We start from the raw sequence: 19,614 nt of genomic DNA, 5'->3' as shown, positions 1-19,614 counted from the left end.
TCTCTTATGTAGTATCAATTCCTATCTCAAAAACTTACAATACTGGGCATGTTTAATTGTTAAAAATCATGCTCTTTTTGGTTCACTCCAGCTTCAGTGAAAGAAAGAAAGAAAACTCAAATTTCTGGGTTAGCAATTTGAAAAATAAAAAAGAATTCTAAGAGAAAAAAGAACTGAGGAATAGCAATGGTGAGAATGACAGCTGACCTCATTTCTTCTGCATTGGGAAATTAATTAGGTTGTGGTAGAAACTGCTCCCTTTCTGGTAGGGTGCAGTGGTTATTTGTATACTTATTTTATAAGTATAAAAGAAAATGTACCTCTTGTGCCTTCGTCAAATAAATATACATCAGGTTTCTTAGCAAAGGTGCTTACCCCAGTATTAAACATAATAGCAGAGTTTTCATTCATGGAGGAATAATCTGCTCTCTTATTGTTTGACATATTCCTATTCTGGTTCTTAATTGAGACTTCACTCATCACAGAGGGAGGTAGAGTTTGGGTAGCTTGGATATCTGTTTGTGAATCTTCCATATTACTGACTCTACATAAAAAAAATGGTGCAAAGCATTTAATTTAACTCTACCCCATAATATTTTTTTTGGAGAATGTAAGTTACAACATTCAACTCAGAAGGCTCCTTGATTTGCTTGCTGACTTGGCAGAGGCAACAGGGTAACTCTGGTAGAGGAGTGGTTCCCAAACACCACTTACAGGACTGCTGACAAAATTAGGGCAAGGTATTGAATGTTTCATTAGTTGAACTCATTCAAATTAAAGATTAATGTCTAATTCATACTTTGAGTAACTCAAATATCTGTTCTTTTTTAAAATGAGTTTTTTCAGTGTTGTTATTGTAAAAAAAAATCATATCAGTTCCCTCCTCTCCACATTGCTTAAATTTCTAATGTGTGACTGAGTTTGGTGGGTTTATAAAAGGGACCAAGATGTGGTCCTTCCTCCCCAATGGCTTTTATTTTCCCTTGCTCACCTAAAAAAGACTTCTTCCATGGTCGTAACAGAGGCACCAAAGCTAGCAATGCCTAACTCATACCGTCTCTTTTCCAGATCAGTAAACAGAGCTTCAAAGCTAGAATTAGAATAAAATAAGAAGGGTGAAGGGAAAGGAGAATGGGAAGAGTAAATGTTAGTATCAAATTAGAAGATTTTCATTTTTATATATTTTTGTTCTGAACTGATTTCCCCTCAGCAGTGGGGAAATGTAGCTCATTCTTCACTTCAATACTTATAATAGAAACTAGTAAACTGCTGTGGCATATGTGGCCCACTCCACTTAATTTCTGAAAATACATAATGTTGGTCTTCTAATAAACTACAGAGACTCTATATATGCTAAAAACTCTAGCTAGCTCACGTAAATTAACTTGTCAACTATATACACATGCTATGGTTATTATTCAGTAAGTTTTTATTTTTATTTATTTATTTATTTATTTATTTATTTATTTATTTATTTTTATGATAGTCACACACAGAGAGAGAGAGAGGCAGAGACACAGGCAGAGGGAGAAGCAAGCCCCATGCCGGAGCCCCGCGTGGGACTCGACCCGGGGATCCGGGACCCTAGGATTGCGTCCTGGGCCAAAGGCAGGCGCCAAACCGCTGAGCTACCCAGGGATTCCCCCATTTTTAGTTTAAAATATATCTCTAATAGGGATGCCTGGGTGGCTCAGTTAAGCGTCCTACTCTTGATCTCAACTTAGGTTTTGATTTCAAGGTCGTGAGTTCAAACCCGGTGTTGGGCTCCATGCTGGGTGTGAAGTCTACTGTAAAAAAAAAAAAAAAAAAAAAAAAAAAGAAAAGAAAGAAAAGCCCTCCCTGATAGAAAAACACATTCTTTCCTAATTTTATGACTTTCAAGTGAGTCCATAATTCTATGGCTCCGCAATCTACAATTAGTTGTTCACCTCTTGGATCCTCTTCCCTTTTCTGTTATTTAAGTTCAAATACCTAATAAGAATATATGATAAATATCTTCTGCTTCCAAATATAAAGATATGATAAAATATGAAGAAGGTACTATAACTGTGAATATGAAGATATGATAAAAGATATCATTTGCTTAAGAATACTTTCATTTCCTGTTTTAGACATTCTTTGAGAATGTCATTAGTATCCATATGAATGAGGATAGGCAAAGAGTGTGATAAGTTTAAGCAAGTGCTTTACTTTTTTGTCTCCTTCAGAGAGACTCTGCAGCTTCACATGTATCACAATTATCATAATGGGCAAAAGCCCTCATCTGGTTCCCAACTTTTCTGAATGAGCCAACTACTATGTATCTCTGAGGATACATATCTAGAATTTTATTTCTAATTCTTTATGATATTTAATTCTCTCATTCCAGGTTATGGCTAGAATCTTGGTTCCATTCTGCTGCCTGATCACACTATTCCATGTTGCTGCTTCTCAAGAACTTTTAGAATTACTAAATAAACAGTGTTGACATGATGCAGTTCCTTTTCCTTCTTTTCTCTTTTTTTGACATATTTCTCTTTTTCCTAGAAAAGGGAGCATTTAAGTTCTTCACATTTTTCTGGAATATAACAACTGGCTTGACTTTTGGAAATACTACAGCAACTATTCATTTGTATAATACAAGAAGATAAAAATATCATACTCTAAATGTCACTGATAAGTATACTTAGTTTCCATTTTCCTTTATCAGGATAGTTATCTCAGGTAGAATTATTATTCTTTGTGACTACCTCTGATGAAAAACTTGGCTGGCAAGTGCAGTCAAACTGCCTATTTACTCTTAGTTCCTGTCACCTTGGCTTCAAGAGCCACCACTAAAATCATTTTCATCTCATTATATTTCCATTCACTCCACTCACCAATTTTGACTCTACCAAAACATATCATTAGTTATAACCAATTAAGACCAGGAAGCTATAGCCAAATGTAGCATCCTTCTTTTCATTGCAAGTGACAGTAATGATGGGAGTTTTGGCTTATTAAATAAACTCTATTTGCCAAGCTTGAAGAAACCAGGAAAAGCAATAATGATTGCTGGTTATCTAAACATCAATCATTTTGTATTCTCTGGACTCATACCTGTGTGTGTACTCTTTGGGTAGAATAAAAGATACTTCATTACTAACATTCTTCTCCAAAGTGGCTGTTGGTATATAATATTGAAGCAATTTGAAGATTTCTTCAACATTACAGTGAGCTTCCTTCACCATAACAATGTGGTATCCCACACCTGAGAAAATCCATTTAGAAGAACAAATAAAAACAATTTTGTATTTCCAATATTCTTGTGAGACAATTCATGGCTTTTCATAGTTTGGGTGATCTAGAAGAAGGTAAGGCATGTTAATCATAAAAGTCTAAGACGTCTAATAAATTCCTCTTTTGTAATTTCATTAATTTTCTTAGGCACTGATAGAACAGAGATGGGGAAAAAAAGCTCTGTTAAATGGAGATCTATATAATTTACCTGACAGAGAATTTAAAATAATATCATAAAGATGTTCACCGGGGTCAGGATACCAATGCAGCAACAAAGTGAGAATTTCAACAAAGAAACGGGAAGCTTAGGAAGTATCAAAAATAAGTCACAGAGCTGAAAATACAGTAACTAAATTGAAAAATTCATTAGAGGAGTTCGGAAGTGGACTGCATAAAGTAGACAAAAGGATAGGTGATCTCAAAGTCAAGTAATTGGAAATTATTCACTCAGAGAAACAAAAAGAAAAAAAGAATGAAAAAGTGTAAATAAAGCCCAAGAGACTTATGGGACATCACTAAGTAGAATAATATATACAGTATGGGAGTCCCGTTAGGGGGCAGCGGGGGAGGGGAGAGAGAGAGAGAGAGAGAGAGAGAGAGAAGGAATAGGAGGAGGAACTGGAGGTTTATTTAAAGAAATAATGGCTGAAAATTTCCCAACCAAGGAAAGGAAATGGGTATTCAGAGTTACAAATGCAAAGGATTTATACAAGATCAATCCAAAGATACCTACAATAAGACACATTATAATCAAATGGTAAAAAGTCAAAGACAAAGAGAAGATTTTGAAAGCAGCAAGAGAAAAACAAGTTGTCACATACAAGGTAATTCTCATTAGACCATTAGTTGATTTTTCAGCAGAAATCTTGAAGCCTAGAAGAGAATGATGACATACATTCCAAGTGCTGAAAGAAAATTACCAACTAGGAATACTCTATTTGGCAAAACTGTCCTTCAAAAATGAAGGAGAAAGACTTTCTTAGACAAACAAAAGCTGAGAGAATTCATTACTTAGATTTGCATTATAAGAAATGCCAAAGGAAGTTCTTCAAATTGAAAAGGATGGCAAAAAAAAAAAAAAGAAAAGAAAGGATCCTAACCAGTAATACAAAATCATATGAAAGTATAAATCTCATAGATAAGGGTAAATATACAAATATAGAATAATGTATATTGCAATGATGGTGGATAAGTTACTTTTAATTCTATAAAAGTTAAAAGATAGAAGTCTTAAAAAACTGTAACTAAATTTGTTATATTGTTACTAAAAAGCATAACTAAAAAAGAGACATACAATACATAATACAAATATGTATATAAATATGATATCACTAAAGTGTTATGGAGGAAGTAAAGAAAATAGCTTTTTTTTTAAGATTTTATTTATTTATTCATAGAGACAGAGAGAGAGAGGCAGAGACACAGGAAGAGGGATAAGCAGGCTCCATGCAGAGAGCCCGACGCGGGATTCGATCCAGGGTCTCCAGGATCACGCCCTGGGCCGCAGGTCGCATTAAACCGCTGCGCCACCGGGGCTGCCCAAAAACAGCTTTTAAATTTTTTTTTTTGAAAACAGCTTTTTATTTGCAATAGAGATTATCAGCTTATAATATACTGTTATATGTGTTCCATGATAATACAAATATGTCTAGAAATTACACAAAAGAAAAAATTGAAGCATATCAATACAAAAAATCAGTAAAAAGGAAATAAAAACAGCAAGAGAGGAGAAGAGGGACACAAGAACTACAAAACAAACAGAACACAATTAACAAAAGTAGGTATTTCCTTATCAAACTACTCTATGTTAAATATAAACAGATTAAATTCTCCAATCAAAAGAACAACTGAAGATATTTTTTTTTAAATGTTAAGACCCACTCCTATAAGAAAATACCAGGTAAAAGCTTCTTGACACTGGTATAAGCAATGATGTTTTTTGGATATGAAACCAAAAGGACATGAAAGGAAATTAAACAAAATAGACAAGGGTGACTACAAAACTAAAACGATTCTGGGGACATGTGGGTGGCTCAGACAGCCAAATGTCTGACTCTTGGTTTTGGCTCAGGTCAGGATTTCATGGTCATGGGATTTTCAGCCCTAAGTAAGGCTCCACTCTCGGTGGAGAGTCCGCTTGGAGATTCTCTCCCTCTAAACCCCCATCCACTTACTCTCTCTCTCTGTCTCCCATTCTCTAAAATAAATTAGTAAATCTTTTTTTTTTAATTAGTAAATCTTAAAACAAATTTAAAAATTCTGAATGGCAAAAGAAACAATCAACAAAATGGAAAGGCAACCTAGAGAATAAAAGAAAATGTTTGTAAACCAAAAATTCCTAGGAGAAAACAAAGGCAGCAATCTCTTTGCCATTGACTGTAGAAGCCTTCTTCCATATAGGTCTCCCCTGGCAAGGAAAACAAAGCAAAATTAAGCTATTGAGACTACATCAAAACTAGCTTTTGCACAATGAAGGAAATCATCAGCAAAACAAAAAGCACACTGAATTGGAAAAGATATTTGCAAATTATATCCAATAAGGCATTAATATCCACAACATACAAAAATATTATACAACTCAATACCAAAACCCAAATAATCAAATTAAAAACCAGGCAGAAGATATGAGATGGCCAAAGGTATCTCCAAAGAAGACATACTGATGGCCAACTGACATATGAAAAGATGTTCAACATCATTCATCATCAGGGAAATACAAATCAGAACCACAAGAAGATATCTCTCACACCTGTCAAAATGGCTAAAACCAGTAATACAAGAAACAACAGGTGATAGTGAAGATATAAAGAAAAAAGAACCCCCTTGCATTGTTGGTAGAAATGGAAACTGGTGTAGCCACTGTGGAAAACAGTGAGGAGGTTCCTCAAAAAATTAAAAATAGAACTACTATATGATCCAGTAATTTCACTATCAGGTATTTACTCAAAGAACACAAACACATCAATTCAAAAAGATATATGCATCCCATGTCTATTGCAGCATTATTTACTACAGCCAAGCTATGGAAGCAACCCAAGTGTCTACCCATTGATGAACAAATAAAGAAGATGTGGTTAATATATACAGTGGGATATTACTTAGCCATCAAAAATGAAATTTTGCCATTTGTGACAACATGGATAGACTTAGAGGGTGTCACACTAAGTGAAATAAATCAAAGACAAATACCAAAGAATTTCACTTACATGTAGAATATAAAGAACAAACAGATAGACAAAACAGACTCAAATATATGAGAAATAAACTATAAGTCACCAAAAATAGAAGGGGTTGGAGGTCGGGGAAATTGGTGAAGGGGATTAAGAGGGATGAACTTCTGGTTACAAAATAAATAAATAATGAGGATATAATATACAGCATAGGGAATACAGTCAATAATATTGTAATAACTTTGTATGATTACAGATGGTAACTAGACTAATCATAGGGATCATTTTGTAATGTATAAAATACCAAATTACTATGATATACACATGAAAATAATAGGACTTTGTATGTCAATTATACTTCCATATTAAAAATAAATAAATAAACTATGACCATTACTTCAAAGAGCTCATATTTGAGCTCCAAAAAAAAAAAAAAAGACAGAGGAAATCATAGAAATTTTGGGGAGACAAACAAAAAATTATGGAAATTATATTAGAATATTACTAAGACATCAATATCCATGAAGATTATGTTTGAAGAATATTAAGATATCAATATCCAAAAAATAATCAAAAGGATAGAGACCATATATTCTTTTCAGGAAAACTGAAGAGCCACAGCAGCGCAGGGATCCCTTGACCATGATAGCTATGCGATCACCCAGGATGTCAGCTTCATCCATATAATGGGTGGTCAATAAGATGGTACGATTCTCTTTATACTCCTGAAGGACATCCCAGGTGGCCCTCCTTGAGGCTGGGTCCATGCCAGATGTTGGCTCATCAAGTATCACCACCTAAAGACCAGAAGAACAATTCCGTAACTATTTAAATATTATGTACTAGTGTGCCTAAGGTCTTACCACTTATGGGGCTTACTCTGGTTTTGCTTTTTCAGTCACTTGTTCAATTAAGCTAAGATAATAAATTTAGACTAAAACTGAAAATAATTCCAAACCTGTGACAAATTTACTATAAGCATTTGGTAATGTGAATTCCGTATGGGATTTCACTTGTAAGGTTCCATTTACAGTGTTAGACGCGTATCAGCTCTCAAGTTTCTGTTGGCTGATTTAGTGGGAGTTTTTTTTGTTTGTTTTTTTTTTACCTTGGAGCCCCCTATAAGTGCTATGATCATGGAGAGTCTGCGCTTCATGCCTCCACTCAGTGAATGTGAAAATGCATTATGCTTATCTAGAAGGTTAAAAGCAGCCAGCATATGATCAGTTTCCATAAGACGTGTCTTTTGAGGTATTCCTTTTACCTGGAAAGAGAAGCCAGAGTTTATGTGGTGCTTCCCGCTTTATCCTTAGAAACATTTTATACAAGGCTTTTTTTTTTTATATGATCTCCATAGTGTCTTCTTCCCTTTGTTTATCTTTACATGTAAAGGAGACTTCGTCAAAAATCAGTTTTTAAACTTTCTAAGAATAATAATATTGATAGTTGGTAATCTATCTGAAGTACATCAATAGAGTGGGAAAAAGGAACATATCTTTTTTGGCTTACCACACAATAGAAGTAAAGATGTTCTGACACGGTCAAATAATCAAACAACAAGTTTTGTTGGGGACACACGCCCAAGCTTTTCCTGATATGGACCATCTGCTGTGAGATGTTATATCCATTAATATAGGCCTCTCCACTGGTAGCAGGATAGAGACCTAGGGATTAAGCAGAAGACATAATAATACCTTAGCTTTCATGAGGGAACATGACAATAAACTGCTCACTAAAACCTTAAATTTGAAATCTATGAGGATTGTTCATTAGAATTAGCAATATCTCTCAGAAGAAAATTCCAAAAACTATCAATTTTTTAAAATTATCTAATTTTTTTTCTGAGTGAAATAAGTCAATCTGAGAAGGACAAACATTATATGGTCTCATTCATTTGGGGAATATAAATAACAGTGAAAGGGAATAGAAGGGAAGGGAGAAGAAATGGGTAGGAAATATCAGAAAGGGAGACAGAACATGAAGACTCCTAACTCTGGGAAACAAACTAGGGGTGGTGGAAGGGGAGGAGGGTGGGGGTGAATGGGTGACGGGCACTGAGGGGGCCACTTGATGTGATGAGCACTGGGTGTTATTCTGTATGTTGGCAAATTGAACACTAATAAAAAATAAATTTATTATTAAAAAAATTAAACTATCAATGGTTATATTGGAGGTGATTAGATTAAAAATACTTAATTTTTAAGTTTTTGATTAACTCATGTTCTAATATTCAATGAGTATGAATGGGTACAAATAACTCAGGTATCTAAACACTAAAGAGTTTATTATATTAGAACTTAACAGCATTGCATCAACTATTTGACAACACTTATTAATTATGTTATGATTGTACACTTCACTAGATTATGCTAAACTCTTTTAAAACTTGAAAACCCAGATAATAAAAATGTTATTCATGAAGAATTTAAATTCCAGTCAGGGGAGTTAAACACAGTAACAATAGTTTCAAAATATTGATATAGTTTTTATCCACAGCTCTCATAATTATTGGTTAAGTTTAAAGAAGAAAATATCACTTTAAATCCAGGAACTCATAAATCCTACTTTATACTTACTGTGGTAAGCATTTATATTGTACAGAATTGTGAAATCACTATGAAATTAATATAATATTGTATGAAACTAACATGGTATGTCAACTATACTTCATTATTTTTAAAAAAGAAAACATGACCAAAAGGATAAATGTGTTCAGAGATATCCATCCAACATGATGTCCCAAATTATCTCTGTTGTGCTACGGTCTCCTCCATCATCATATTTGTTCCAGACGTTTTCATTTTTAACAATGTAATCTAATTTTAGATGCATTGAAATGCGATTGTTTAGCTGATCATCCCCATCCACTACTTCCATAGAGGACTTTTCATTTCTCATTTTAGTGATTTGAATCTTCTGGTTTTTTTTTTTTCTTGGTCAGTACAGCTAAAAGTTTGTCACTTTTATTGATCTTTTCAAAGAACTAAACTTTGGTTTCATTAATTCCCTTATTTCCTTCTTTCTTCTTGCTTTGGATTTAGCTGGCTATTATTTTTTAAATATCTTAAGGTGGGCAGATTGTTTATTAGAGGACGTTTTAATGTAGGAAATTATAGGTATAAATTTCCCTCTAAGCACTGGTTTAGCTGCATCTTATTAGTTGTGTGCATTATGTCATTTTTATTCATGTCAAAATATTTCCTAATTTTCTTTGTGATTTCTTCTTTCACCATTGGGATTTAGAAGTATGTGGTTTAATTTCCACAAGTATATGAATTTCTGAAGTTTCTTCCTGTTGCAAATTTATAATTTCACTCCACTGTAATTAGAAACTACACTTTGTGTGATTTCAATCTTTTAAATTCATTGAGGTTTTTTTTTTCTTTTTTTGTGGCCTAATGTAGTCTATCCTAGCGAATATTCTACATTGGTAGAGAAGAACATATTTTGCTGTTGTTGGATGAGATGTGTATAGATACTTATGAGATCTATTTTGTAATATTTTTCAAGTCATCTATTTACCTGTTAATATTCTGCCTACTTGCTCTATCTTTCATTGAAAGTGGGATACTGAAATCTACAATTATTACTTTTCCACTTGTCTGTTTCTGCCTTCAATTCTGACGGTTTTTGCTCCACGTATTTGGGAACTTTGTTGTTAGGTACATATATATTTATAATTGTTATAACTTCATGGTAAATTGACCCCTTTATCATTATAAAATATATTCTTTATTTCTAACAACACTTTGTTTTAAAGTCTATTTTGTCTGATATTTGCATAGCTACTGGAGTTTTACTTTAGTTACATTTTGTGTATTTTTTCCATCCTTTCACTTTCAAAATATTTGTATCTTTGAATATAAAACATATCTTCCCTAACTCTAGGAAACAAACAAGGGGTAGTGAAAGGGTGGTGGGTGGGGGGTTGGGGTGACTAGGTGACGGGCACTGAGGGGGGCACTTGACGGGATGAGCACTGGGTGTTATGCTATATGTTGGCAAATTGAACTCCAGTAAAAAAAAAATTAAAAAAAAAACATTATCTTCTGTACACAGCATAGAGTTGGATCTTTTTTTTTAAAGGGTTTTTTAAAATTTATTTTCTTTATTTATTTATGATAGTCACACACACACACACACAGAGAGAGAGAGAGAGAGAGAGAGAGAGAGAGAGAGAGAAGCAGGCTCCATGCACCGGGAGCCCGACGTGGGATTTGATCCCGGGTCTCCAGGATCGCACCCTGGGCCAAAGGCAGGCGCCAAACTGCTGCGCCACCCAGGGATCCCGGACCTTTTTTTTTTTTTTAAGATTTTATTTATTCATGAGACAGAGAGAGAGAGAGAGAGAGAGAGAGAGGGAGAGGCAGAGACACAGGCAGAGGGAGAAGCAGACTTCATGCAGGGAGCCCGACGTGGGTCTCGATCCCAGGACTCCAGGATCAGGCCCTGGGCCGAACGCGGCGCTAAGCCGCTGAGCCACCAAGGCTGCCCTGGATCTTATTTTTTTATACATCTGACAATCTGCCTTTTATATGGATAGTTTAATTCACTAACAATATTATTATTATTATGGGTGCATATATGTCGGCCATTTTGCTTTTTTTGTTTTCAATGCCTCATGTCATTTTTATTACTCTATTTCTTTTTTATTGCTTTCTTTCACAATGATTATTTTCTAACTTAACATTTAAATTCCTTTAATGATTTTTTCACTGTATATATATTTTTAGTTATTCTCTTAGTGGGTGCTCTGAGGCTTACTACTATACAATTTACCAGAATCAACTTCAGATTTATACTAAATTCTAGAAAACTGATATAATTTTGTTCTGTCTTCTCTATTTTTGTGCTGGTATTGTTATACACATTTCATTTACATGTGTTACCACAATAGTACATTGTCATAATTAATACTTATAGAATTTTATGCGTATTACAGAAGTGGAGAAAGGAGAGCAAGCATTATTTACAGGTTGTTAAATTTACTTATAATTTAGCATTTTTGGTTTTCTTCATTTGTTCCTATGGGTTTATGTTTCCACCTTGCATTATTTCCTTACTCTATTACAACTTTGTTCCCATCCTCCTCTTTTATGCTATTATTGTCAAATTTATTATTTTTCTGTATTGCAGGCCCAACATCACAATTATCTAAATATATTTTTAAATATTTTTAAAGATTTTATTTATTTATTCATGAGAGAAACGGGGAGGGGGGGAGAGCACAGGCAGAGGGACAAGCAGGCTCCATGCAGAGAACTCGATGTGGGACTTGATCCTGGGATTCCAGGATCACACCCTGGGCCAAAGGCAGGCAGGCACTAAACTGCTGAGCCACCCAGGTGTCCCTATCTAAATATTTTTTATAAAATTTCTTTTGAAATTAGTTAAAAGGAAAAGTAGTATGTATTAATACTATCTTTTATAATTATATAATTAACCTTATTGATGTCATCTTTGTTATTTATGTGTGTGTGTGTGTGTGTGTGTGTGTATATGTATGTGCATGTGTTCAGATTTCCATCTCAGCTTCCTTGCTTTTAGCCCAAAGAGTTTCTAAAGACAGGTCTGTTAGGAATGAATTCTGTCAGGTTTGTTTATCTGGGAATGTGTGATTTCATGTTAATTTCTGATACTTAGAGATGAGATTTTCAGCCGATAATTTCTTCTTTCAGCTCTTGGCTTAAAAACATTTTTTTTGTAACTATAAGTTTGTACCTCTTAACCCTCATCACTGATTTTGCCTATTCCCCCACCTACCTTCTCTCTGGCAACCATCACTTTGTTTTCTGTATTTAGAGTATTTCCTTGTTGTTTCTTGCAAGTCTACATATGAATGAAATTATGAAGTATTTGCCTTTCTCTGTCTGACTTATTTCACTTGGCACAATACCCTCTAGTTACATTCATGTTGTCACAAATGACAAGATCTCATTCTTTTTCATGGCTAAGTAATGATTATATATATATATATATATATATATATATATATATATATACACACACACACACACACACACACCACATGCATATATATACATATGCATATATATCACATACATAAAAATATACAACATACATATATACACACTACATCTTCCTATACACACATATATATATACTACATCTTCCTGTGGTATCTATATTTGCCATATATATTATATATAATGTAAATATATCATATACATACCACACAGACACACACACACACACATACATATATATATGTACTTATATCACATCTTCCTTATCTATTCATGTATTGATGGACACTTGGGTTGCTTCTATTTCTTTGTTGTAAATACTGCTGCAATAAACGTAGAGGTACTTGTTATCTTTTTGAATTACTGTTTTCATTTTCTTTGGGTAAAAATCCCTTAGTGAAATTACTGGATCATATGGTTATTTCTGTTTTTATTTTTTTCCTTAATATTTTCCTTAAAGGAAAATCCATACTATTTTCCACAGTGGCTGCACCAATTTACATTCCCACCAACAGTGCATGAGGGTTCCCTTTCCTCCACATTATTTCCAACACTTACTATTTCTTGTCATTTTGACACTATCCTGACTGGTGTGAAGTGATACCTAATTGGAGTTTTGATTTGCATTTACCTGATGAGGACTGATGTACATCTTTTTACGTGTCTACTAGCCAATCTCTATGTCTTTGGAAAAATGTATATTCAGGTCCTCTGCCCATTTTTTAATCAGACTGTTTCCTTTTTTTTGGTGTTGAGTTGTATGAGTTCTTTATATATTCTGGATATTAACCCCTTATTGGATATATCATTTGCAAATATATTCTCCCATTCAGGCTGTCTTCCTTTCATGTTTTGCTGATTTTTTTAGGGATATATATATATATAGATTTTTTCTCTTTATTCTTTGCACATTAGTAGTTTTTGATATATGGTGAACATTAAGTTTATAAGTAGCTTCTTCTGCATATAGCAATCTATATTAAATTGATAATTATTCAAATTTGAACCCATTCTTTTTTCCACCCCTCCCCATGTTTTAGGTATACGTTGTTATTTTTTAAAAAATATTTTATCTATTTATTCATGAGAGACACACAGAGAGAGGCAGAGACACAGGCAGAGGGAGAAGCAGGCTCCATGCAGGGAGCCCGATGTGGAACTCGATCCTGGGTCTCCAGGATCAGGCCCTGGGCTAAAATAAACCGCTGTGCCACCCGGGCTGCCCTGTTGTTATTTTTTATATTGCTTTATTTGTGAGTTCCTTGACTGATTTTTTTTAATAGAAATATTCATTTTTACTGACTTTGTGTTTCCTACCTTTATATTGTCATTATTTGTCTTTCCTTTCCACTCAAAGAGTCCTCTTTTATATTTCTTGCAAGGCTGGTTTAGTGGTCATGAACTCCTTTAGTTTCTGTTTCTGTGGGGTTCTCTTTATCCCTCCTTCTATTCTGAATGATAACCTTCCTGGAGAGAAGTATTCTATCTTGGCTGCAGATTTTTCTGTCAGCAATTTTAATATATTATGCCACTCCCTCCTTGTTTGCAAACTTTTTTCTGAAAAATCTCCTGCTAGTCTTATGGGTTTTCTTTTGCAAGTTACAGTTTCCTTTTGTCTTGCTGCTTTTAAATTTTTTCTTCATCACTATATTTTGCCAATTTAATTACAATATGTCTTACTGTGGATCTGCTTTTGTTGATTTTGATGGGGGTTCTCTGTGCCTCTTGGATCTGGATATTTGTTTCCTTCCCCCAGACAGGGATGTTTTTAGCTATTATTTCTTCAAATAAATTATCTGTCTCCTTCTCTTGTTCTTCTGGGACTCCTATAACATGAATATTATTACATTTGATGGAGTCAGAGTTCACTAAGTCTATTCTCATTTTGCAGAATTTTTTGTTCTCTCTTCTGTTTAGCTTGATTACTTCCACTACTTTGCCTTCTAGGTCACTAATTCATTCCTCTACTTCTCCCACCTGCAATTTATTCCAACAAGCATGTTTCTCATCTATGTTTATTGAGAACTTTATCTCTGTTATGTTGTTCCTTATTTCTGTGTTAAAGGGTCTTGGTCATGTCTTCCACTCATTTTTCAGTTCCAGTGAGTATCCTTATGATCATTGCTTTAAATTCTCTATCAGGCACATTACTCATATCTGTTTCACTTAGATCTCTGACTGTGGCCTTGTCCTGTTTTTACATTTGGAATAAATTTCTCTGTCTCTTCATTTTGTTTGCCTCTCTATGTCTGTTTCTGTGTTTTAGGAAAGTCAGCTATGTCTTCTGATCTTGAAAGTAGTGACTTTATGAAGAGGTCCTGAAGTGCCTTGCAGTGCAGCACTCCTGTTCATCAGAGCTTGGCACTTTAAAAGAGTACTGTTTATGTCTTGCTGTTGTGCCTGAGCCACTTTCCTTTCAGTGAAGTTGTCTGCAGTGACTCTTTGCCCTCTAATCTCTGTGGTATTAGTAGGATCTAGGCAGGCCAGCTCTGAAGGGGTGTAGCTGCCAGGGAACTTGGGAATGAGGTGACAATGTTAGCAAATTTGCACTGGGCCACTAGCCTTATGCTGGATCCCCTTAAGTCCTGCAGTGGCTGGGGGCAAGAGACTGGGCTTGGCACACAAGGATGTCTGGGTGTAACAAAGCAAATTGCAGGGCACACAATAGCAGGACAGGGTGCATATGTGACTTTAACAAAATTTGTCCTGAGCCCAGGACTGAAGCTAGCAGGTTTAAAGTGGACAAGATCTCAGGAGAACTCAGGGCATTGCGCAACTACTAGGTTAGGTAGTAAGTGTATGTGCAGTCCTGCTGCCTCAAATGGCCCTATGTTTATGCTGGGGCCAGGGGATTTGGGGGTGGGAGTGAGGAAGGGATAAAGGGTGCCTGCCAGCTCTTTCGGTTTTGGAGAGGTCCTCCAACACGTTCTGAAATCAGTATGAACAGATTTGTCTCCCATTTGCCCCTAGCACTTTATAAACTGCTGTTTTTATGTTGCCTCTCTGTGCAGGCTGCTGTCTTTAAGGGCAGTGACCCAGCTATCACTGGCCCTCTCTGCTTGCCTTGTATTGAATCAGCTGACTTTTAAAGCTCCAGGCTCCAAGTTCTACTGGTTTTACAAATTCAAAGAATTATGCTCCTCTGGTTTTCAAAGCCAAAAGTTATGGGGATTAGTCTTCTCCATGTGAGCTCTCTGGTGCAAAGATCCATTTCTCTGCCCTATCCATGGACAACTCCCTCCCTCCTGCAGGCAGCTTCCCTCTACCTTTCTGATCTTCCTAATCTTTCAGATGCAGTTTCTTGTCCATATTTGTTGTGGAGCTTGTTCTGCCAGTCTTTGGATCACTCTCCAGTTTATTTACTTGGATGTGGATGATACCTAGTTACAAACATGGCATGGGGTGAGCTCAGGGTCTTCCTACTCTGCTGTCTTCCTAAACTCCCCTGCATATTAATTTTGTATTCTGTAATTTAATAGAATTCATTTATCCTAATAGTTTTTTGGTGGTGTCTCTAGAGTTTTCTATATATATTATCTACAAATACTGATAGTTTTAAGTCTTCCTTACCAATTTAAATGCCTTTTATTTCTTTTTCTTGTCTAACTGCTGTGGCTAGGACCTTCTTCTATTATGTTGAATAAAAGTGGTGCCTGGGTGGCTCAGTTGGTAAGGTGTCTGCCCTCAGCTCAGGTTGTGATCCCAGGGTCCTGGAGTTGAGCCTTACACCCTGCTTCTCCCCCTTCCTCTGCCTGCCACTCCCCATGCCTGTCCTCTCTCTCTCTCTCTCTCTCAAATAAACAAACATAAACAAAATCATTAAAAAAAAGTGGTGAGACTAGACATCCTTTTTTTGTTCCTGATCTTAGAAGATTTCAGCTTTCTGCCATTATGATGTTAACTGTAGGTTTGTCATATATGACATTAATCATAATGAAATATGTTCCCTCCAAACACACTTTGTTGAGAGTTTTTAATCAAGAATGGATGTTGTGTTTTGTCAAATGCTTTACTCTGCATCTACTAAGATGAATGTATGGTTTTCATCCTTCCTCTTGCTACTGTAATGTAGCATGCTGATTGATTTGCCAATGTTGAACCACTCTTGCATCTGTGGCATAAATCCAACATGATCATAATGAATCCTTTTTTTTAAGATTTTATTTATTTATGAGAGAGAGAGAGAGAGTGAGAGAGAGACTGGCAGACACAGGCAGAGGGAGAAGCAGGCTCCATTCAGGGAGCCCAATGTGGGACTTGATCCTGGGACTCCAGGATCACCCCCTGAGCCAAAGGCAGACGCTCAACCATTGAGCTACCCAGGCATCTCATAATGAATCCTTTTAATGTATTGTTGAATTTGGTTTGCTAACATTTTGTTGAGGAGAATTACATATATTATCATTGGCCATAGAAACATTGGCCTGTAGTTTTATTTTTGTATTTTGATTTGGTATCAGAGTAATAGCTGGCCTTCTAGAATGAATTTGAAAGTTTTCCTTTCTCTTCTATTTTTTGGAATGCTTCGAGAAGAATGAACATTAATTCTCTTTAAAGGTTTGATAAAATTCACCTGTGAAGACATCTGTTCCTGGACTTTGGTCACTGGGAGCTTTTTCATTGCTGATTTAATTTTATTATTAGTAACTGATCATTTCAAATTTTCAGCACTTTATTAAACCATTGCCTTCTGGCCTCCATTATTTCTAATGAGAAGTCAGCTTTTGGACCTACAAGGGTGTAACTGAATGTGACAAATTATTTTTGGCTTCCTGATTTCAATATTTTCTCCTTAATAATTTTTTACTATAGTATTTCTCAGTGATGATATTTTCACATTTATTGTATTTGAGGTCTGTGGAGCTTCTCAAATGTGTAGATTACTGTTTTCAGCCTTTATTTTGTAGAATACTTTTTTGGCTTTGTTCTCTTTCTCCTCTCCTACATCCTTATTACATATACGCTGCTGCATTTAAAGTTATCAAAAATTCCTATGGAACTGTTAATTTTCTTTAATTCTTTTTCCTTTATTTTATTCACATTTTATAATCTTTATCAATCTATCTTCAAGTTCCCTGGTGTTCTCTTGTGACAATTCACAAAAATCTACTGCTAAGCCCCTTTAATGAATTTTTCACTTTGGTTATTATACTTTCCAACTCCATAATTCCCACTTGGTTCTTCTTTTTATAATATATATCTTTTTATTGATATTTTCTATTGATATTGTTTTCATACATTTCATTATTTCTTTAATCATGGTTTCCTTTAGTTCTTTTGAGCATATTCATAGTGGTTACTTTGTAAAATCTTTTTAAAACCTGTTATCTGGTATCTTTCACATGAAATTATTTTCATTTTGAAAAGAAAGTAGATTACTGAACAATTTTATGTATCACTAAACTAAGTTGTAATTATCAAAAGAATACACAAAAGTCTTGTTAGGCTTGATCTGCAGTATCTATGTGAGGAAACTCTGAACAGATATATACCCTTACCTGAGAGAATAGATAGAGTAGTGGATTTCCCTGCCCCATTGTGTCCTAGAAGAACAGTGATCTGCCCCATATATAAATTCAAAGACAAGTTTTTTAAAGCTATCTTGGTAGTATTTTGTACTTGGAATTCCTGTTGAGGAAAACACACAAATATTGATTTTTATCAATCAGTATCACTTTGGAAGAACAAGCACTTATATCAACTATCTATATAAGAAACCATACCATACCAAAAAATAAATAATAAAAATATAAAAGTAAAAAAAAAAAAGGAAAAGAAACCATCAATCCCATGAGGAAAAATATTCAAATTTAAGAAGGATGAAAATGTGACTAGAAAAAATATTTGAAGGCAGAACATGAGTTGTAAAATTTCACAGTAAATCTATAAACATCCCCTCAGTAATAAGTACTTATGCTTTGATTCAATTAATATCTTAATGCCATAATCTTCTTCCATCCATGCATTTGTCCTGGTTTGGAGAACTGCCAATAGAAAACTTGGATAGAATGTAGATGTTTTATATGTATCTCAAATCTCTTATGTATAGTTTAGCAGTGCTTCTGCTTAAGATGCAAAAATATGGAGGGGCACCCGGGTGACTCAGTTAGTTAAATATCCAACTCTTGGTTTACAGTCTCTTAGTCATGAGATCAAGCCCTGTGTTGACCTTTGCTTCAGATTCTCTCTCCCTCTCCTTCCTGCTCACACACTATCTCTCTCAGCTACATACATACATATATACATACATAAATATCTTTTTAAAAAGATGCAAAAAGGGGTGCCTGGGTAGCTCAGTTGGTTAAGCATCTGCCTGTGACTCAGGTCGTGGATCCTGGGGTCCTGGGACTGAGCCCCACTTTGGGCTTTTGCTTAGTGCGGAGCCCGCTTCTCATTCTCCCTCTGACCTTCCTGCTGCTTGTGCTCTCTCTCTCTCTCTGTCAAATAAATAAAGTCTTTTAAAAAGATACAAAATTATGGAAAGAACATCATTCTCACTCTAGAAAACAAGAAACTTTCTTAAATACTCTAAAAATCATAAATTTTCTTGAACTCATAAGGGAAGTGATATTTCTAGGCAATTAGCCTTAAATTTAAGAAAAGATAGATGACTTCAAGGAGAGATGATACATAAGCATTTGCTTATTTGGAAGAGACACAGGCACTATGTAATTAGTAAAATGGCTTGGGTAAAATTTTTAATGAAAATGAAGTAAAAATACTTTAAGAAACACAGTATCCAAATCAAAAAGTTGAGATTAAAGCCCATTTCATTTATTTTCAAACAGATATTCCTTTCAAAATAATCTGTTGATGGTGAATAAAGCAAAACATCTTTTTTTAATAAATTAATTTTTATTGGTGTTCGATTTACCAACATACAGAATAACACCCAGTGCTCATCCCGTCAAGTGTCTCCTTCAGTGCCCGTCACCCATTCACCCCCACCCCCCGCCCTCCTCCCCTTCCACCACCCCTAGTTCATTTCCCAGAGTTAGGAGTCTTTATGTTCTGTCTCCCTTTCTGATATTTCCCACACATTTCTTCTCCCTTCCCTTATATTCCCTTTCACTATTATTCATATTCCCCAAATGAATGAGAACATACACTGTTTGTCCTTCTCCGATTGACTTACATCACTCAGCATAATACCCTCCAGTTCCATCCACGTTGAAGCAAATGGTGGGTATTTGTCGTTT

General features: G+C 35.1%; 1 protein-coding gene across 1 annotated transcript in view; it reads right to left on the bottom strand.

The window, feature by feature from the left end:
- Positions 1-19,614, bottom strand: part of LOC129519855 (phospholipid-transporting ATPase ABCA3-like) — a 142,501-nt gene that overhangs the window by 52,080 nt on the left and 70,807 nt on the right. Inside the window, exons 12-18 of the mRNA XM_055340687.1 lie at positions 17,914-18,043; positions 7,938-8,092; positions 7,537-7,692; positions 7,015-7,225; positions 3,079-3,229; positions 992-1,090; positions 376-544 (exon numbers count right to left, since the gene is read on the bottom strand). Of these exons, the coding sequence (XP_055196662.1) occupies positions 376-544; positions 992-1,090; positions 3,079-3,229; positions 7,015-7,225; positions 7,537-7,692; positions 7,938-8,092; positions 17,914-18,043 (1,071 nt within the window). The remainder of the gene's footprint in view (positions 1-375; positions 545-991; positions 1,091-3,078; positions 3,230-7,014; positions 7,226-7,536; positions 7,693-7,937; positions 8,093-17,913; positions 18,044-19,614) is intronic.

The sequence above is a fragment of the Nyctereutes procyonoides genome, unplaced genomic scaffold, assembly GCF_905146905.1.
Source record: "Nyctereutes procyonoides isolate TBG_1078 unplaced genomic scaffold, NYPRO_anot_genome, whole genome shotgun sequence".
NCBI lineage: Eukaryota > Metazoa > Chordata > Mammalia > Carnivora > Canidae > Nyctereutes > Nyctereutes procyonoides.
The sequence above is the reverse complement of the archived record's forward strand: the minus strand, read 5'-3'. Positions and strand labels throughout refer to the sequence as shown.